This window comes from Nannospalax galili, unplaced genomic scaffold, assembly GCF_000622305.1.
Source record: "Nannospalax galili isolate Female #2095 unplaced genomic scaffold, S.galili_v1.0 scaffold718, whole genome shotgun sequence".
Lineage (NCBI taxonomy): Eukaryota > Metazoa > Chordata > Mammalia > Rodentia > Spalacidae > Nannospalax > Nannospalax galili.
Window position 1 is genome coordinate 492800 of NW_008341417.1, and position 22543 is coordinate 515342.

General features: G+C 42.0%; 1 protein-coding gene across 8 annotated transcripts in view; it reads right to left on the reverse strand.

Annotated features, from left to right (window-relative positions):
• Fggy (FGGY carbohydrate kinase domain containing) overlaps positions 1-22543 on the reverse strand; it is a 409436-nt gene that overhangs the window by 184185 nt on the left and 202708 nt on the right. For all 8 annotated transcript variants that reach the window (XR_003850117.1, XM_017799079.2, XM_029565258.1 and 5 more), the window contains one exon: positions 10632-10760. Coding sequence is in view for 7 of the 8 variants with exons in the window: in XM_017799079.2 (XP_017654568.1) it covers positions 10632-10760 (129 nt within the window). In the remaining variant the exon portion in view is untranslated. The remainder of the gene's footprint in view (positions 1-10631; positions 10761-22543) is intronic.

The following is a 22543-nucleotide window of genomic DNA, read 5'->3' on the forward strand; positions in this document are numbered from 1 at the left end:
TTTATATTTCTGAGTCTTTGCATATGCTGTTCCTGCTTCTTGAAATGCAGGTTCCAATGTTCACCCCAGGTGATGCTTTTCTTAACTTATCCTAGTCAAGCCAGCAAATCCATTCCCTCTTCTCTCCAATACTTTCCTCGCCTCTCAAAGAGCGGTGTGTGGGCTATACCCATATTGCTCTATATGCAGTTCTGCCTTGACACTGGCAGCATGTCCACTTAAATCTTCAAACCACTCTACAAGGTAAGTTCTATTATTTCTATTTCACAGGTAGAGAAAATGAGGCACCAAATGACAAGTGATTTCCCAAGGGCTCAGTACCCCTGTGCAGTCAGGGCTTGATCTGCTGTGTGTTACCTAATCTGCTGTGTTGCCTTGGTGATATAACTCAAGTCTACTGAGGTTTTCCTATATTCTAACAACTTTCCTTAGCTTCTTATAAGCCATTGAGGCAATATTCAAGATGCTCTGGATTAGGAATTTAAAAAGTTGTTTCTCTTGATTCAGGTACTTTATTCAGATACCGACATTATCTGAATGCACAGTTAGGAGGAAACTGAAAACAAGGAAACACAGCAGTCCTACTCAGATCCCGAGGGAGCAGCAGTTCACACGGGAGGCTGCTGTGGGGCAGAAGGCCGAGATGTACCTTTTCCCACCAGCTGCTGATATGCCTAGCCTAAAGTAAACAGGAGTGCTCCAGGTCAGCAGATGGACGGGAAGCAGTGAGTGGTGAGTTTCTACACCATGAAAAACAGCCAGTGACACAAGCGCAGTCTTACAGTCCAGGCCTCCAAACAGTAGTCTTCACACAGTCTTCTGTGTTTCAAACTCAGAGCCAGGTCCTCTTAACACGTAGGTATGAGAACCCAGGGCTGGACTGTTGTGTGTTTACTAATTTTGTTCCCAAGCTCAGCAAAGAAAAATGGCAGGTCATCTTTTCAGCCACAGACTAATACATGAGAGAGTAACTGGAGCCTCCTGGCTAGAGCCCCTTGGAGATGCAGACAAGGTTCTGGGGCCGCTGAGAAGGTAAAAGGTATGCTGGGAATAAAGGGCTCCAGTCACACAAACTCACTCATACTGGATCAGGACATTCTGCTCCACATACTGGGCTCTGCTTGTTCCCTGTTTCATGCACACAGTATGTCAAAACAAGCATGAAGATGTAGGTGGGGCACCCTGATGGGGTCTTGTCTTAATCCAATCCCTCCTGGTTCTATAACCTTGGCAAACAGGTTTGCTTCCTGGAGTATCAATTTTCTCAGACACTAGGAGGAGATGAAAATTTTCCCTGGTTCCCAAGATGGTAGTTTTAAAACTAGCATCCACACTAGCTCATTAATAAGATTAATACCAACATTACTACTGCTGCTCTCTCTATCCCACTTGTAGCCCAGTCCAACAAGTCTGCCTGACAGAACACAGATTCATGGGTTACTTTAAATAGCCTATATTAAGCTCACTTCTCTGCTCCAGGCCTTAACTTTCTCATCCCTAAAATGGATCGAGAACTGTACTTGCCTCAAAGAATGTTAACTAGGAGTACTGTTTTCCGTTGGATACAGGTGTGGGCTGGTATAAGTACAGGTGGATGTAAGTAAAGGCATGGGCATGCCATGGGACGCTCACATGACCCAGACTCAGAGAGACTTGGACCCATAATCTGACAGCACTATCTGTTAAAACCTTATCATAAGCAAGTTAATAAACCTTGATTTCCTGGAATATTAAATGCAGAAAACAATGGCAGTTCACAGAGTGGTTACGCGATGACAGCGGTGATTATTAAAGCACCTCACCGACATGTGGCACCCAGTATGCGTTCGGTCAACTGTAGGTGAAATAAAAATAACTGAGTTAGGCTCTTTGGAGGAAGTTGAACACCAGGTGTTTTGATTATTGCCAGCTTGGAGGGAGACTTTTCAAGACTCTATAGATTGTGACAACAAAACAAAGAGCTTATTCACATGCAGCTTAGAAAAACCACCTATTTAACAGCCAACCATGACATGGATGGAAGCCATTAAATGGAATCTAAGGTAAGGAATAACATACCAGGAGTCAATCTCTTGTCCTAATTTGGAGATGGTGTCACATAGCGGAGCAGTGCTCTGCCATCCTGGGCCAGTGAGAAGGCATAGACTTTAAAGTCAACTCTATGGTCATCTGCTGGTATAACCATGGTGACTCATTGTGTTTCTGAGGCTTGGTTTTCTCATCTGCAAACTAAAGAATTTGGTATAAAAATCTTTGGGTAGGCTTTTAGTTTCCAAACCTTGTGATTACTCATTGTCCAAACAAAAGAGTGCATATCAAACTGAAAACATTAAGGTTTCATGGCAGGATCACAGCTGTACATACTGAATTATGTGGCACCAGATTTAAAGAGGGGAGAGGTGGAGGGGCTGGCAGCAGTGCCAAGGCCTGGATCCTTCCCAGCTTTCTGTCTACAGGTAAAAGATGGGTATCCTGGCTCAGGCAGTCCTTTATAACTCTCCAAGAAAGCCATGGAGCCTGGGAACAGAAAACCCCAAAGTCTTCCTCCCTCGAGTTCTCCCTGTGCCTCCTACAGCAGATGCAGCTGCTCTACTCACATAGCTCAGGTCTCAGGCTACAGTGATTCTCCTTAACCCAAACCTCAACTTAACACAATGAGCTTGAAATCGCACTATTTCTTCCTTTTGCTTCTGATCACATGCAGAAACTCCCCCGTTGTTCATGCTATATCTGCTTGGGGACTGGCACGGCTTTTCTCCTTCCAGACCCCAGTGTGGCTTTATCTGTGTTTCTAATTCCATTTTTTGTAGACACTCTGCCTTTTTAGGTCTGGTTTTGGCCAGAGCCTGGACCTGGCTCTTCCACAGCACCACTCGGCTTTGGTTTGATTTAACTAGTTGGCAGTTGAGCAACACAGACCTGACCCCATGTCTTCAGTGCCAGTGTGCTCATGCATGCTGTCTCCTTTGGGTTCAGGTGACATTTACACTGAAAGCCATGGTCCCATCCCAAACATAGTCATTAAGATTTGGTATCTTTATTTTTCAAAGACACCCTTTCTGGATTTAGGAATCCCTATTTTCAAGTTCACAGAATCCTTTCATATTTGTTATCTCACTGACCACAGGGACACATGGAGGCCTGTTTATGGGCCCTATGCTGAATGAGTGCCACGCAAAGGGAAAAGCTGAATCAGGATATATATCAGAAACAGATATGGAAGATTAATACTGTTCACAGAGTGGGATTACATGCGGAGGCTTCCACAGTGGAGGGACATGTTGACTGCATGCTGGTGAATGAATAGGACTGTCTAGGTAGGAGAAGGGAAACTTCCTTAAACAGTGAAGCCTGCGAGCAAAGGAAAAAGACAGAGTCTGTGTGCATAAGAAGAGGGCTGGTGCTCCAGGGCACTTGACATCAGGAAGATGAACCCCAAAGGATCCCCTCCCAACTACCTACTCCTCAATCACCATTTCCATTTTCTTATCACTTTGACTACATTTACTGAGGAGCTTATGTTTCAGAACAGTACTTTAAAAAGTATTAAGTTATGCCAGGCGTGGTGGCGCACGCCTTTAATCCTAGCACTTGGGAGGCAGAGGCAGGCGGATCTTTGTGAGTTCGAGGCCAGCCTGGTCTACATAGTGAGTTCCAGGACAGCTGGGGCTACAGGGAGACCCTGTCTCAAAAAAAAAAAAAAAAAAAGTTTTAAGTTACTAGCCATTATTTGGGCTTTGCTCTTGCTTCTACAGAAATAAATTTAATAAAGACAATATCATTGCAGGTATTGGGAGGTAGAGCAGGGCCTCTTAGCCACAGTGCCTGGAATGTCGGTGGTGAGAAATTCTTTTTAAAAAATATTGTTAACATTTTTTTTTTAATGTGGAAAAGTGTTTTGCCTACCTCCGAGGCCAGAAGAGAGTGTCAGATCCCATGGAATTGGAGTTATCAACAGTTGTTAGCTGCAATGTTTGGTGCTGGGAACCAAACTCAGGCCCTGCACAAGAGCAGCAAGTGCTCCCAAATACTGAGCCATCTCTCCAGAACCTTGGCTGGGAAATTGTTGGTTGTGGGCTTGGTCTGGGCATGTAGGATGATTAGTGGCATCTTTGGCTTTGGTCTACCCCAAGCCAGTGCTATTCCACCCTCCACCCATGTAATGACTTTTTCCAAACATTGCCAACTGGACCTGGGGTGCCCCAAATTATCCCTGGCGGAGATCCACTTGTCTGGAGAAAGAATATGCTGTCAATCTCAAGGTCAAAGCTTGCTAAAACTATGAACATGATCTTGGAGAGATGGCTCAGCAGTTAAGAGCACTGGCTGCTCTTGCAGAACACCTGGGTTCAATTCCCAGCACCCACACAGCAGTTAACTGTCTATAACTCCAGTTTCAGGAGAATTCGATGCCCTCTTCTGACCTCTGCTGGCATTGCATGACACAAGTGCACTTACATGCATAGAGGTAATACACATAAAATAAAAGTAAATAAAATATTTTTTAAAAAAAGAAGCTGTGCATGTTGGCACATACCCTTTAATCCCAGCCCTCAGAGGCAGAGGCAGGGTAATCTCTGTGAGATCAGGGCCAGCCTGGTCTACTTAGCAAGTTCCAGGCTAGCTAGGACTACAAATAAAAGGGTATGCTATAGGTGTCCAATTTAGGGCTGAGAACGCAGCAGTCTCTTATTCTCTGTATGGTGACCAGTTGTGTATCTCTGTGTTAATCACTATCTGCTGCAGGAAGAACTTCTCTGGTAACAGTTGAGAGAGGCACTAATCTATGGGTACAACAACAATTCACTAGGATTCAGTTTAATACTATGTCTGTTTAGCAGAATAAGAGTAGTAAGTTCACCTATATCACACTGTCCCATCCCAAGCTTGGGGATTATTGCAGAAGACGGGTTGGAAAGATTGTAAGAGACAGAGGTAGTTGATGAATACAATGAAACTTCCATCTGGATACCACAGGATACTTATGCATAAGATCTGTGTAAACCAAAGCAAGATAAAAACCCAGCATGGATGGGGGAGATGGGAAGGAAGCCCTAGCCCTAGCTGAGAATCTACTGATAATTGATAGTTGCAGGGAGAGTGAGAGTGAGAGTCAGGTTTTTTTACTGACTGGTGTGATGCCTGCTAGGCTGACCAGACTCCAAGGGATAGACCCACGCCCAAGAGCATTTGGGAAACACAGATTAGACTTGATAGGCCCTACATAAAGACAAATAATAATAGAGGACATGAAGTTGGGGGGTAGTAAGGTGGGGATGGAGCTTGGGAAGGGGATCTGAATATGATCAAAGTACATTGCATGAAATTTCCAAATCAATAAATATTTTTTTAAAACAAAGAAAGGAAGGACATTTTTTTAAATCCTCATTTTTGGTTTGATACTGCAACTCTGATGGGAATTCAACATCTGATGGGGAATCCAATATTGATACTCAAAGAGTTGTGCTAAACTTTGCCAGAACGGTTTTAGCCAAAACTGGCTAATGTGATTGTGAACATAAAGAATGGAGATTTGCAGCATGTAGCTGTGGAATTGCTCAGACTTAACTCTTGTTCCTAAAGAATTGAACCAGGTACAGCTATTGCACAAGGACAGCAGTATCTCAGCTAAAATATGCATCTACCATGGAAGGAGCACCAGAGATTCATTCACTTCCTCAGTCACTCATTCATTATATATGATTATATTAATGGCTTTTTCTGTGGAAAGCAATTTACAAGCTGCTGGGGACAAGCTGACACATAACCCTGCAAATCTAAAAACACTCAGCAGGAACAAAGACAAAGGAGGTCTTAATTTAGTTTCCGGAGTCAGGGAAGGCTTCCCGGGGAAGATGGCACCATCTTTAGGCTTTGATGGTTAAATCAGAAGGCTGTCTGATAGGGAAGAGCCACTGAGAGGAGAGGGGCCTGCGAGAGAAATGAGGTTGTTATTTCCTTTCAGGACAGTTGGGGTGCTGGAGCCAAGAACAGACCTGGAATAAAGTTAATGCTATTTTTATAAGCTAGAAAAATATCAGCAGCAGGAGCCCTGGCCAGAACCACCCCCACGAAGTGCAAACAAAGCTACTCCTATCTGTTGGCTGTCTGCTGGAGAACTCACTAACCAGTACCTTAAGAACAAAATGTTCCTTTATCTTTGATTTTCATACCCACAAAGTCTTTCCTCCTCTGTTTTCAGAGCTGGAAAACACATGAATTGAGTTGTACTTGCTTCTTTGATCTTTATCCTCCCAACCCAGGCTGTTCTTGGGAATGAGAGTCCATGGGGTATTTCTGTAAAGCTGAGGGTTGACCCCTTCTACTAGTCAGAGCATGGGGTCCCTCCTAGGTCACATCAGGCCAGAATATAACATCCCAATGGTCATCAGGGCTGGTTTATGAAAATCTTGGGCAACATCCAATTTCCCTTTAAAGCTGGGGCTCTTATTGACATTCTGGATCTCTCACCATAGAGATCATCTAAGCAGTTCTTAGGGCTGTTTCTCACCTAAACCTACACACATTCTTAGAGTAGTGAATCCCGCATTCTGCTATAGAAGGCTGGAGGAGGACATTCTATCAGGCCATGTTCTGAGGAGGTAGAAGAAATCAGAACCTCAGGAGCTCTTGTTCCAAGTACCTTCTATAGGGAAGACAGCTTCCTGGGAAATACTTCTCACCAGGGAGATAACTTTCATGAAGAGAACTTCATCTATGAAGCTATTACTTTATAACAAGTATTTTGATTTTGAAGTGAGAAAACCAGAAAGAGAGGCCTCACTCCTGGGAGCCTAGTATGTGCCAAGCACTATAATGTTTGCTTTAAGATGCTCCTGCAAGCATATGGTACACATATATTTATGCAGGTTCACACACATAGGCTTGAATGAAAATAAATAAATCTTAAATAAATCTTAAATTAGAGTACCCATAGAAGGCAGGAAATCAGTAAGGGGACATAGGAGGTGGAATTTCAAGGTAATAGGGATAGAACACAGATAGTATGAAGGACAAAGGGGAATAACAGAGCAGGAAAGTTTAAATGGTGTAGAGGACTGCAGAGAAACAGTATTTGCAGGACATGGTGGTGCCTTTGCACACAAGAACACACAGCAGCTGGAACTGCATGCAGAAGACTTGCACGTGATCACTCAGTTTTCTTCAGGCTTGCAGGCCCTGAGAGGCTTCCCATACTCCAGAAGATGGTCCCACATGTATGCACATTCAGGCTGCACTAAGTGGATTCAGCAGGCATATGAGAGAGAGAGAGAGAGAGAGAGGAGAGAGAGAACATGAAGTTGAGAAGGAAAAGTAGTAGTGAGGAGGATGAGGAGGAATTGGAAGGGAGGAAATAAGGGATAAATTTGATGAAAACATATTACATGTATGTGAATAACAAAAATATTTTTTAAAAATTATAAAATGTGTATATACATAACATATATGATGTATAGCATATAATATACATATATCATTAGCTCTCAGAGCAAACCCATGGGCCACTGCTAGCTCTTCTCATGGAATAGGAAACAGAAGTGCCAGCAGGCAGCCCATTCGGTTCAGGAGAGCAGCTGTCCCTAAGCAATCCTCTGAAGCTACATCCACGCAGGCTGAGTAAGCATGATGGGAATCTTCTCTCAGGAAGGAATGGTACGTGTCTGGTTTGTGCACTGACAGTCTTCTCATGTCCAGACTCACAGCAGACAGGTCTGCAGACATTTGATACTTATCTTTCGTTCATTCACCGTCAGGACAGTGATGGTCTTTCAGGCCTTTCAGGCCTCTGTTCTCTGTACTCCAAAAGGACAGAGGAAGGGTGGAAAATGAACAGGAATATTTAGTCACAGGCCTTCCCAGACACCCTAGTCCTGAACTGGTGTAAGGTGAAGGTGAGAAGAGGCAGGGTAAGTGTAAGGATGAAACTCACCTGAATTCTTAAGTCTTCCTGTCCCATGGGCAGTGAGAATTCACTTCCTGTGCCCTTATTAGTCAGTGTAGACACCTAAGGAATCTAAGGTCTTTCCATCTCTCAAACTACTTTTGGAAAATAGGTGGGAAACTTGTTAGGATGAACTTGGGAACAGATGGCCTAAGTCAAAGTTTCCAGAAGTAAAATTTCTGTCACTGAGCTTTGTACTTATTACAAGTGGAGGTCACCTGGGAGTTTCCCCTTTTGCAAGGCACAGTGAGTACTGGGCAGAACCAAGGAGATGTGTTTTGACACGTCCCCTAGGGAGGTCAGGGAAGCAGACAAGAAAACCACAGTGCCTGTGGCTCCCCAGTACATGGCCCTCTTCCTTATAGCACGTAGTAGCCCCAGCCAAGTGTCTATCACCTGGGTGAGGCAGAATGGCTGAGACTGTCACCCCAGGGACAATTGCAAAAGTGTGATGAAGAAAGCTTCTCTGATCTTCCCAGTGATCTGGGATGTCACTCCTTGTCTGTCTAGACCTCCAGTTCCGCCTGTGCTTGTGCTTAAAATCCCAAATCATGACATTCCACCCAGAAGCACTGCCCAGTGAAGTACTTGAGAGAAACACCCTTGCCTGTGGTCAGAGCTACACCGCATATCCCACTGAGCCATCCGGTAGTACTGGTTGTTTACTCTTTCTCTGAGCCAGACCCTAAGAACAGAAAGAGGAACAGGGACAGGCATGCCAGACTGATGAGTACCATCCTGCTTTTGTAAGTTCATGGGCTTTACAGAAGGACAAGATGCTATTTAATAATTTTCATATCAGGAAACAGAATAACCTTCACTCTAAAATTACTGTGACTTCACTCATTTAATATGTTTACCAACCACCTAACAAAAACACAGCACAAGGCTAACCACTAGGGGTATGAGATAAATCATGTAATGTCCTTGTCCTCAAGGAATTAATAGTCTGATAGAAAACACAGATAAATCATAAAATTACAACACAATGTAATCATTTCTTCAAATAAATAAATATGATGAAAGGGGCACAATTTAGAGGATTTCTAAATCTGACTTTTCCACAGAAGGCTCTGCAGAGAAAGAAGCATCTATGAACCTTCAAAATGGAGAATGACCCAACTGGAAATTATTTTGGCCCTCAACAACCCCCGCTGTGACAGTATTGAAAGGTATTATGGGAGTTAATGAAATGTATTCCCAATAAAAGGTTGAGCTCGGCCCCCTTCCTCACGCATGTGCAAGTGCTCACTTGCCCTTCTACCTTCTGCCACAGGATAACAAAGCAAGACCTTTGCTAGATGTGAGTCCCTGAACCTTGAACTTCCAGTCTACAGAACTGTAAGAAATAAATCTCTACTCTTTATACCTCCAGTCTCAGGTATTCTGATACAGCAGCAGCAAATAGACTAAGCCTAGGACCAATCATTTCTGGGCAGAGAGCACATGTGCCAAGATACAGAGATGAAAACCCAGGGAACGAACTCTAGAAACACAATCCACACAAGTCATTGAAAGAGACAGCTCTTGCCTATAAAATAAAGAAACTAAGATAAATTAAGATAAAGCAGTAAAGGACTAGAGTCTTATTATGCCACTCAAGCTGGTCCTGAACTCCTGCCTCTGTCTCCTGAGTAGCTGAAACATGTGGGCCACCATACTTGGCCAACGATTTGGAACCACAGCTTGGTATATATTTACATATATGTATATGGAAATGGAAATGATCCATTTGGAAACATAGGTCCAAAGCACAGTACTTACCCTTACTGTGAATGGTGCAGCCTGACATGTTCTGCCCTGTTCTGTTCTACTCTGTACTGTTTATTCTGAAAATTCAGTGTCATGCCCTTGTACGTTCACCTTGTAAATTATAAGCCACAGTTAACAAATGTGATCATAAAGGAAGGCTAGAGAGATTGAGAGATTCTGAGAATCATAATAACCAAGAAAAGTAAACAGCAGTAGAGGGGAAGAAGAGATCAGAATCACCATAGTTAACTCTAATTCTAATTCTTTGTTTCATTATGTGTTTTCTTATTAAAATTTGGGAAGAAAGCTTGGTCTTATTTTATTTTATTTCATTCATATTTATTTATTTATATTTATTTTTAAGATGTTGGGGACTAAATCCAGGGCTATGTACATTCTGAGAAAGAGTTTTACCACTGAGCTATAACACCATTCCCTAGCACCATTCCAGAATATGGTAAGAAGCTAAAGAGTGTTTGAAAAATGAATAAATAAATTCATGGACAGATTTGAAATTTATATAGGAGATTAAATCAAGACTTTAACGAACTAATTGGGTTTAGACCAAAAGCAAATATTATACTAAATAAATCTATTCTGCTTATAAAGGTTTTATAGTATCAATAGTAAAAACAAGTACAGGAAAGTACTCTGCAATCACGTGTGATAGATGGAAGTGAACATATGTTTTTCAAATTTTCAGTAAGCCAAAGAACCATCTAGATCATTTTTTATTTGATGGTATATAAAGGAATTAACAATTTATAAATAAAATTTATATTTGTTTAAAAGTTTTCTAATTCTATACAAATGCCTAACTGTATAAAGTTTTATACCATGAATAAGTAAAAACAGAAAAGGAGTGTCCTGGGTTCTGGGCAATGTTCTGTTTGCCCATAGAACCCACAGAACAGGTGGGTAGAGAAGCAGAGTTTACCTAGTCCTCCGGCGTGGGCGTCAATGAGGGAGGCTGCCACTGCGATCCCCTTGGGAAGGCCCAGCTCTTTGGCTGCCTCTGGCGTGAGCCCACTTCCGAGAGAAGCTCCGGGAGGCAACACTAGGTTTCCTGGGTGGACATGAGAGAAAACAAACATCCATCAGATTAGAATACACTCAAGTGAACAGAGGGTTTTCTTAAGAGAAACTTTTTGCTCCCTCCTCTTCGCCTGAATTTTCTCAACTTCACAGACAGAAACCATACAGCCATGAAGTGTCTCTTTGGTCACTTGGTGACCTTGGTATATGAATTTTCTGTGTATAGATCTTGCTTTGGGGCGCTTTATAACCTAGGAGATATAAGGTGTCACTCAAATCAGAAAAAGATTCCACTAATGAGAAATTCCAAAAGGAATGTAAACACAATAACCTCTTAAAGACTTGGTGAACATACCTTCCAAAAGAAACAGAAAATTTATTTTGTAGTCATTTTCTATCAAAAGAAAAGGGAAAGAAATATTTCATCCTAAGAAAGAACTTCTTAAATGTTATTTTTTAGCTGAAAAAGACAGCCCAGCAGAGATCTTGGAAATTTTATGAGTCTGCTACTTGCACAGCCATACAAACAAGCTGATGGATATACTTTGGAGTTGTGCAACACAGTGACCCTGATATTTCAAGTGACCTTGAATTCTTACAGTCAGGCAGGCCTTCAGTTAATAATTTATTGATTGTCTAGCTTTGTGTGGGTACTGTCAGGCTGTAAAAGGCGGGTCTTGTTCCCAACCTAGTTAGGAAAACCAGATAAGAACACAGAGAACCATGTGAGTCAGAAGAAAATGAAATGATCCATCTGTTACCAGGTGTTTAACAGAGGCCTGGCCCCAACACCATGCAAAGAATTATAAAAGTATTTATGCACTGCACTTAGAACATGTACATGTTAAGATCGTTTTGAATCCCAAGATCCTAGGATTTTCAATGTGTGTCAGGGATTTGTTGAATGCTACAACACTACCTGCATTTGTTTAGGGAGTTCCTGGGCTAGGCCGAGGTGCCACAGGACCTCAGAACACAGAAGGTAGGGAGACCGAGCAAGGGAGGAGGACAAATGGCTCCATCAGTCTCCTCTGAATGGAAACAGAGCACCCCACAGTCCATGCTCATATCTATTTTAAATAATAAACTTCCATTTATTACTGAATATGGAAATAGGCCCAAAAGACGGAAATGATGTGATGGCTTCTAGGACTTCCTTATCCAGTACTGTAGCCACAAGAGACAGATGGGCTAAAAACAAGAAACAGCTAGAGCAATTGAGGAGCTAAGATTTTTTCATTTTATTTGACTTCAGTTAATTTACACTTATTTTTTAATTTTTAAAATTATTTATTTTTATGTGCATGAGTGTTTTGCCTTCATGTATGTAAGTGCACCATGTGCATGCAATGCCTGTGGAGGCCAGAAGAGGGCATCAAATCCTTTGGAACGGGAGCTATAGACTATTGTTAACTACCATGTGGGTGTGGCGAAACAAACCCAGGTCCTCTACAAGGGCAGCCAGTGCTCTTAAATACTAACCTATCTCTCCAGGCCCAAATTTACATTTAAAGATACCAAATTCAGTTACTGAAAAGCTAAATATGTCCAGAATAATTTGGGTATGCAAATTTACTTTTCCAAAATTCATTTAAGAAAATTAACCAAAGTATTTCCGATGGAAACCTAGTGTTTAAATTGAGATGTGTGTTTGGTGGTAAACACAGGCCAGACATCAAAGATTCAATCTGGAAAAATAATTGCAAAATATCTTGCTAATAATTTTCATATCAGGCTGGAGATTCAGGTCAGTGGTATTGTGCCTACACAGCATGAGCAAGATCCTGGGTTCAGCCTTCAGCACTGCAATAAGAGCTGTTTATACCAATTATATGCTGAAATGAGAGTTTTGATCCATTAAGTTAAAAAAGATATCAAAATGAATTCATCTCTTTTATTTACTTCATCATGAGTAGTATAAAAACCAAAGTTCTGTGTGTTGTTCTTATGTTCTGTCTAGTTGATGGTTCCAGTCTAGATAACAAAGTTCAGATGCACAAACACAGGTGAAGGGAAGCTAACCTATGGTCTGTGTGGAATTCTCAGGGCATAAGAACCATGGGAAAGTTGTGCTTTGGAGTCTGGATAGTATCTTAATTATGTCATGAAATATGCTCTGTAATACGTCATAGACTTCACTCCCATGATGCATTTTTCTAATCCCTACAAAACATGCATTTTGTCACCTCATTTTCATAGTAACCTATATTGTCCCCATCTCACAGACGGATGGGGAAATTGAAGTTTTTGGAACAGTAACCTCCCCATAGCCACACGGCTTAGGAGTTGGAGGCAGTCTCTTCTGACATCAAATCCTACATTCTGACATTTGAGGCACAAATTTTTCTCAGATGTGCTTTGAATAGATGAAGAGATCAAGAGAAATATTTCAAGAAGCAGCAGCATTATTGTACATTTAAAAATTACCACCCACCATTTGGAGATCTTGCCCCAAATCAGAGTTATTTTAACAGCTTGATTTCCATAGGAAGGTCAAAATGGGAAATTCTGGTCCACCTTCATCTCCAGTCTCCACAATTTAAAAGGAATATTTTTTAGCAGGGTGTGGTGGCACACATCTTTAATCGCAGCACTCAGGAGGCAGAGGCAGGTGGATCTCTGTGAGATCAAGGCAAGCCTGGTCTACATAGCAAGGTCCAGACCAGCTGAGACTACAGGGTGACCCTGCCTCAAACAAACAAACAAACAAACACCAAAAGGAGCAATTTTTATAGACAAGGTTTTAAACAAAAGGGGGGGGGGGATTATCAGGGTGGGGCCCTTTTTCTAGGGATATTTAGAAAGCATAGTTGCTCAATGAGAAAATCTGTTTGTGAGGAGACTGGAGATCACTGTGAGCAGAGTTTTGGGCTGGCAGCAGATCTGGGGTCAATGCACATGTAGGGAGATCTCCCAGCAGGCAGAGAATCTTGATTTAAAAAAAAAACAAAAAACAAACAAACAAAAAAAAAACAGGCTAGAAGGGAGAAAGCATCATGGAGGACTTGCAGGGCTGGGTGAAGGCTCTGAACACAGGCTCCACGGTGTGGGAGGCAGCAGGAGTAGGCTACAGGGCAGACAAGGCTGGAGAGGGGGCCTTAGACTCACATGGCAGTGCTTAGGTCTCAACACTGACACTGCCAGATCCCACTCAAGAGCTGATACTAGGGAGCATGGAAGCTGGATTTGTGATTTTAGAAGCTCTTTCTAGCAACATTTTAGAAGAGGAAAGGCTGAAGTTAGGAAAGAAGGGACAGCTGTGAGGATCCCCAGTCCTCAAAGAGAAAAGATGGGAGTCTTCGGAAAGGTGTGCAGGAACAGAAGCAGCTATGAGAGGTATTGTGGAGCAAGAAATAACAGGTCATAGTAGCTTGGATATAGAAAGTGCAGAGGAGAAGAGGATGCAAGGGCCTGAATTCTCTCATCAAGGGAGGTCATGCCTACTAGCTTCAAAGCCTGAGGGTGTAGACAGTGGCCAGCTGCCAGACTCTCAGGTGCCTCGGCCGGCCATAGAGCTGCATGCAGAAGGAGACCCTCTCCAGGGTCCTGTGTCCCAATGAGGCAGGAGTGAAGGCTGGTGGGGTCCCCCTCACCCAGAACACTGCTGAGCTAGCCAAGATGTTGTAGGATTATATCACCACTGAGGGTCTTGCTCTGTAAACTCTCCTCTGTCTATCGCAGAGAAGCATTCCCAGTCAACAACTCATTCCCCAAGTCTGTCTCAGCTCTCCAGTCCAGGGCTGTGAACAAGCTTTCTCAGACCAGTGGTCTTGGAATGAAAGTTAATGTACACAATGAAGAACATCCCTCTTACACTAGAAGTGTAGCCTTTAGGAATCATGTCTGACCTCAAGCAGGAAGGAGCTTTAAATACAGCATAAGACAGGAAGGTAGAAATAGGTGAGTGTTATGAGAACTTCCAGAAATTTCCCTTTCTCTCTCTCCCTCTTTTTTTTTTTTTTTTTTTTTTTTTTCCAGTCAGAGGCATCCTGAGGGGACTAAGGCTGTCAAAAGCCAAATGACAACCTTCCCCAGAAGTTTTCATTTGCCATAAAATTCAATAAACCACAGCACTGCTTTTCTCAAAGGAAATTTACAACATTGACATCATTGCTTCAGCCTCTGTGATCTCTTCTAGATTTCTGAAAATCATTCACTTGTGTGTTTCACAAACCTTTTAGAAACAATTTGGAAAATGGTCCACACAGATTTCTATGTGCTCTATGCCAAGTTCTAGATACTGGTAGATATGTGAAATAAATCCCTGGGGTCTCAAAAGTCCTTGAAGTCTTGAACTAAGATGATAGAAACCCATGGAGAAGATGCTAGAAAGGCAGAATTTACATGATGTTCCAAAAGAATTGAAGAGGACTCCTTAGGCTTACCCAAGAGAATGAACAAAGTCTTCCAGGTAGAAATAACACTTGGGCAAGGGCTAGAATGACATGTGAGGGATTGCTGCATTCATGCTAGAATATTCCAGGAGATAACTTCATCAGGACAAAACATACCCACCTTTTGTTGACCACCAAAGGGAACTCATGGAGCACAAGAGCCCTTAGAGACATCTCACGATTCTAGGTGAGGGTGTGTGTACAACCAGATTCAGAGCACAGGTAAGGAGTCTAGATGGACCAGGAAGTGACGGTGCAGTCTATTAGCAAGGTAAACACTGGGCGGAGAACAGGAGAAGCCTGGGAGAGAGGCAGCAGAGACCAGCAGACAGCAAGTCTGGAAAACCTGCTGGCACATCTCTCTGGACACTCAGATTTGGTTTTTAAGAAGATAAACCTGCAGTGTGAAGAAAGGTTAGCGTGGGAAATAATTTTGGCTTTAAAACTGACCACATGGAAATACAGTCCTACAGGCTCCCAGAACCTTGCCCATATGAACCTATAGCAATGGTGTCAGCATGCACAAGACCTATACAAACTCAAGCAGACAAAAACCCAGCACAGAACTGTGGAAATGGGTAGCAGGCCCAATCTTAGTTGAAGAATTATTGGCAGCTGATTACTGCTAGGTGAGGAAATGCTGATCTTCTTAAAGGGAGGGACACTAGATAAGCTGACTAGACCCCAATGGATGAACTCGCACTGAGAGACGTCTACGGACACTAACTTGACACTATAGGCCTTAACAATAAATGACAGAATGTATGAATTCCAGTGGCGGAGCTATGGGAGGGTCTCAATGGGAAAGGGGATGTAAAGGTGATTAAGATGTTCTGCATGAAATGCACAAAAATTCAATAAAAAGTTAAGAAAAACCCTTCCAAATCATGTGGAAAGCACAGACTGTATGATATTATATAGAGTATAACTTGCCTGTAAAAACAACAGAGAAGGTTGATGAATTTATCAACCTATATTCCTAAGAGGAAAACTACAGAATAATAGTTTTTCAATCGGGTAGGTGGGTGATTTTGTGCTTTTTGCTAACCTGTGATTTCTCATGTTCTACTTTGAACATGCATTTCTTGTGTAACAGTTGTAATGGCATTTCTCTTCTGGTCTGGTCAATTAAAAAAATTATCTATTCAGCAGAATCCTACATAGCCATTAAAATACATGAGGCTGAATTAAGGTATGGATTTGGCTCTGGAAGGAAGTCCAAGATAAAGGAAAGAACAATTCCAAGATGCAGAACTGTTCAGAGTATAATCACATTTGTGATCTTTGTAGAGGCTAAAACATTTAAGGACATAAACTTCCAGAAAATTCTAGAAAAACATTCTGGGGATTGTTTAAATAGGGATGAGGAAACTGTGATGTACTCTCACAAACCACTTAGGCAGCTTCCAGATCATGACCTTGTTTCCTTGTTTTTGCTTTGTTTTTGTTTTGCTTGTTTTTTTAATCAAACCAAACTAGCTTAAGTTGAAATAAAAAGAAAATTAAAGCAGATTCTCAGCATCTTTTGCAAGCCTCGCACCTCAGGCTAAAGGCAGGAAAGAGACCCACAGGCAGTTTGCCTATGCTCTGGATTTGGCTGCATACACATCCTTACCTTGAGATGTCAGATAGCCCTAAGGGCTCTTGGGCTCCCTAAATTCCCATCTGGATGGGAAGATTGAGTCAGTGGTCAAAGCTGGAGTCTACAATTACCGGGTGGCTGCAGTCCCTCTTCTCAGGCAAGGGGCTCCTATTACACCAAACCTTCCCCTACCAGTTTTTCAATTATCTATGACTAATGAGCACTTTGGGAACAGTTTCAGACACACACATAATCCTCTTTCCTGATGTCAGCAACAGAAATTAATGACTATGTGGATTGCTGGGAGACAGAAGATGCATTATAATGGTCAACAGAACTGTTAGCCTCTCCAGGAAGGGAGGAAGGGTTGTTGAATTAACTGGAAGGTTCAGTGTTCTTTTGTGTTCTGACAAGAGATGAAACCCAGGGGGAGAGCTGGCTCCAGGCCCACGGAAATGTCAGAGAGTTTTGGGTGTGGGTGGCATGCGACCCTGCTTCCTTGTGCTTGGCTCTGGGATGCTGGTGCCAGCTCAGTTTGGTAAGGCCAACAGGTCAACCAGATTGTGTACTGTGCCCAAGGATGTTTTGCCCTGTCAGTTTAAGCGGTCCTGGAGTTGTTTCAGACTCAACCTGCTAATTTCCATTTGATTTAAGAATGGGGAATAAAAATGAGAAAATGCAAGTCTTAGATAATATGCAGGCATTAAGGCATGTGGTGGAAACTATGAAGTGTGGTGCCTCACACAGACATACCCCATGTGAAGACCTAGCCTGACTCAGATCATATGAGCAGGACAACTCCAGGAATCTTCTAGATCTGGTACAACAACAACTTATACAAGATGACTAAACTGAAGAACATTCCAGAAGTGTGGCTCCTGCACTGGAGTTACATTTGGTCCAGACGATTCACTCAACCAGAGAAATTAATAAGAAGCCCAAACCTGGCGTGTTCTGCTGCCTGTTGTTCTGCTGCCTGTTGAAGGATAGCTTCTGCTATGCCTCCTAAAATTCATCTCATTTTAGCTAGGATTAAATCCAACTTTAAATTCATATCAAACTTCATGATATCTTCATCACCCTCTAAAGAAATTACTGGACATCTACTGTGCGCCACAAACTGTCCCAGGGTAGAAAACAGATCAGGATCCAGACAGAGGAGATCTCCACCCTCATGGATTTTCTTTTCCAGCAGATGAGTCCTGTTTAATGCCTCTTAGGAATTATATACATTGGTTAACATGTCTTAGAAGTACCTCTGTGGTTTGGACTGTTTGCTATATCTAAGACCTCTGACTTTGTATTCTGACCTTCAGTAGGTATTAATAAACAAAATATCCTATATCTTAAATTCACTTTTGAATAACTATTATACACGCTTACCTTATATTAGGCATTATTCATCTCCTCCAAGGGAAAGAGAAAACTCAAAGACTATTTTATCTCTGTATCCATTTTTTCTCACTCCCAATGTTCACTTAACAAAAATTATAGTCTTTTTTTTTTTTAAAGAAAAGATAGATCACAAGACACATATCAATCAACTTGGACAAAAAGGCTAAACGTGCATGCCTATACATGCTCCCATATGATGCTGAGTATCAGTAGAGAAAGCAAAGAACAGTGCATTAAACTCTTTTTAAAATATTTTATTCATTATTTTAATTTTATGTGTATAAGTGTGTTGCCTACATGTCATCCAATGCCCGTGTAAGTCAGAAGAAGGTATTGGATTCCCTGGAACTGGTGTAACAGATGGTTGTTAGCTGCCATATGGGTGCTGGGGAACAAACCCAGGTCTTCTGCAAGAGCAGTCAGTGTTCTTAATTGCTGAGCCATCTCTCCAGCCCCACATTAAACTCTTGATCCTGAATGTTATTAGGATAAAGAAAACACATCCTAATATGATCCCATCAGAGGTTACTCTCATCTTTAAGTCAGGCCAATGGAAGACATCAAGGGCAATGCATGCATTCAGGATAAGGTGGCCGGCAGCCCTCTCCTCTTCCTAGGCACAGAGGATGATACTATGGTGGCAAAAGACTATGGATGCCATGCTTTCATGGAACTGAGCCCTAAAGTCCTCCCAGGCTGGACAAGTTGGTTCAAATAGTAGTCCAACATGTAACTACTAACCTCGACAGGTTGGTGAGCCAAAAGCAGTATACACAACTTGCATTTTAACAAGCTAATTATGACAATACTACAGAGGCCATTTATTGAAATCTATTAGCCCTCAGTAATGCTCTTGGCATTTTTCTGTTGCTGTCACGTTCAATGCTAGTAGCAAATTAATGATATGAGACTACTTTCCCAAAGTAATAGAATTAGGTTCTGTGACTTAAGAGTCTACACATTAGAGTCTATGATTTTATAGTTTAGAAACAAAAGCACAAAACAGTTATAAAATTTGTTCAATCACCTATGGAATTGGGGGGCTTCAATCAGAGATAGGATCAGGGTCAGGATTCTAATCCATAATTGTCTGACTCCAGAGCCTGGGATTTTCCTAACCTACCATGTAATTTGGCAGAAGGGGCTAAGTATGAACCATGATGGGCAGGAAAGGAAGGCATCTACAGCAGGCACCTCTGGCAGGCTATATTTAAGAACAAACCACAAGAGTCATGAGATTCTAACATGCTGCATCTTCTAGCTTCTCCTTCTCCAGAGAGGTCTCTACCACAAACACAGGAGCTGGCTTGTTGGCGTGAACCAGTTATGGAAGCAGGGTCTAGACACAGGGTTCCCAATTCAGGTTACTTCATCCTCTTCCCTAACACCCCCTGCTGTAGAAGGGCAGCTCTGTTCCTCCCCAACATAGAATAGAGCACTTATCTAACCCAGGGCCATAAGTCACATGAAGTCTATAATAGCTAGCAAAATCCAACAGAGTCCAGAGGTATGGGAGGCAATTCTGAAATATTCAGAGCAGAAACTGTAATCTTTTCAGCTTCAAATTATCAACTCTGGTACCCACAGTGACCTAATTCTCTAGATAATTGCTCATGACCTATTTTGGTCTCACCTAGCCTAAGGCTACCTCCAAAAATCCTTCCCTAGGTAGATCATAATTAATTGTTCTTTCCTCTAGAACCCCGCAGCATGGTCTCCAGAATTACATCATTGTGTTCTACATGTACAATGGCTTTTTGGTCCTGAGCAGAACTCTTCTAAGTTCTATCATAACTGCCTTGATGGCAGAGTTCTTTTCATCCTATCATCCTTAAGGAAGCAGGTTAGCATAGCTTGTGGAGTTCAGGTTAGGGAGAGGATAGGCTTAGATAGGGTGCAAGGCCTATCGAGTTCCAGAGTTCATGACCTTAGGCAAGGGATTTCTTTTCCATGAAAATTTCCTTGCTTGTAAAATTGCTATTTTTCTCCCAGAATGGTAGCGATAATTCATCAAGATAATGCCAAGGAAACACATTAGCATGGCACCAGCATAAGACAAAGACCAGCAAATGTGAGACAGTGCTGCAGCTATTCCACTCCCTACACCGGCGTGTTGGATGCTGCCTAGCACACAAAGGTCACATAGTTCATTCTGGCTGAGTTTGAAAAGCCTGAGGGATCTATAATGTTAGTGCATGGGGAGAGATATGCTTTGAGGGTCAGAAGAGCAAGTTTCAGAAACCACGAGAGTTGTTAAAATATTCACAGTGATGTTATTCAGTTTTCCAGTACAGAAAGTGTCTCCCTGTGGTCAGGTTTCCATGATATATCTTCAGAGTGAAATACTTTAAGAATGGGTGCTGAAGGTGTTGTCTTTGGAATTCTAAGGGCCAAATGATAACTTCAAAAGGAAACATCATTTTTTTGTTGTTTTATCAGAAAAATACAAAGACTGTCAGATGAGCACAACTTTTAAGACTGGGGCAGATGGATCAGCATGGAGAACTCTTCCACTTCTACGGAAAGGCAGACTTAGGAAACAATACAATATAACTTGGCTGTCATTTTGCTGTGGATACTACAAGATTCTAAACAGTGGTTTCTGTACTTTTTTTTTCCCCACAATTAAGTGAAAATCACATAAAGAAACCAGGGACTGACATAAGTTTCTTAATTTTTAAACTTTGTTCCATTGATTTATTAAAAAACAAACCCTAGATTCAGTATCATTTGACAGAATGTTTGATCACTAAAAAAAATAGGAAGAAGATGACATAAAAATAAAGGAAGCAAATATACTTCCTTGGGTGATGCTGTTTACTGACTCAGGCACCTCTCAGGGAACACTTTTTCAGGGGCCAATGTGGGTCTGCAATCCTGTTTGCATACTACTGGTTTGCAAATGACAGCAGCCTCCTAACAATGGCTGGGTCTATAGAATATCAACAGCACCTCTCACATGAGAAAGCCAGTCAGCAGGGCTGGTGGTAACTGCACAAGGCCAAACATCTGGTGATTTCAAGACATCTGGGGCTTTTCTATCATGTAGACCAAACATGATTCAGGTAATTGACCGAATTTTTCACTTTCCAACCAGATGTCTTACTTTCATAGAAAGGAAGCCAATCTTGTACTTTCATGTGCAAATAAGCTGGGCTGAATTCACCCCAGAGGGCAGGATTAATTGCTTATTCTCAGTGAATGCTAAATGACATATCATTTCTCTTTTTTCAACTGTTTTACCTTAGAAAAAGCTTTCTGCTATTGTTTTGAAAAGTATGCATTTCACCTTAGAAGTGCTCTTTTTAAAGCCTTACTCCTCACATTTTTGACAGGGAGCCAGCTTGCTATTATGAAAAGTGTGATTTCAGCAGTCAGTTTGATCTGGCTTGGTTCTGTGTGCCTACCTCCCCAACTTTCAGAGTCTCAATTCCTCTGAATTTCGTTTATTTATAGATACACATCATCAAACTCATCTATAAGGGGCACTGCCAAGAGCCAGGATCACTCAGTCCTACCAGGAGACTTAGTACTGTGACTATGGAGGACCACAGTGCCTGCCCAGCCAAGGCTCTGCACCAAGTGCACAATAGGGCTCAGGAGAACATGACATAAATAAAGCCTGTGCTTGCTAAGCTGCAGTGACAGGCACACTGTCCAACACAGGTAATGCCTTTACCCAGGACCTTCAACACAATCATGAGCAACTCCAGCTGCAAGTGATTCTTAAAGTGTGACAGGGCTGGAGATATGGCTCAGTGGTTAAGAACACTGGCTGCTCTTTCAGAGAGCCCGGGTTCGATTCCTAGCACCCACATGGAGGCTAACAACCATCTGTAACTCCAGTTCCAGGGGAATCTAACACTTGCTTATAACCTCCACTGGCATTACACAACACAGCTGCACTTACATACATGCAGGCAATATACTCATACACACAAATAAATATAAATAAATAAATTAAATTTTAAAAAAGAGAAGTGCCACGTTTGTAAAAGGAAGGATATGTGTGAAACTTTTCTTCATTAACGCTCACCCTCACCTCAATCATATGCTAGAGTTTTCTCTGATCAACTCTGTTTAAATAGTTCGTGTGGTTATCAGTGATCTTTGCTATTGTCCTAATAACTCACAGACTATGAGAAGACCACTGGACAGACTAGGAAAAGCAGGCAATAATGTATTTCTTCAGTCTAGTTTGGTTGGCAAAACACAACCACACAGGAAAAAAAAAAAATACTCAAGAGACTACATGCTATATGTGTGAAATCCTGAAAAGGAGGTACATACATACAAAAGGAGGTTCACACATACATATGAATTAAAAAATGGGGACTGCAGAGCATGTAACTGCACAAGAGAACCCACTGTACAGAACTTGGCTTGAATGTGATAACCACAGTGCTTCAAAACCCAGGCTGTCAGTAAATATTGAACATAAAG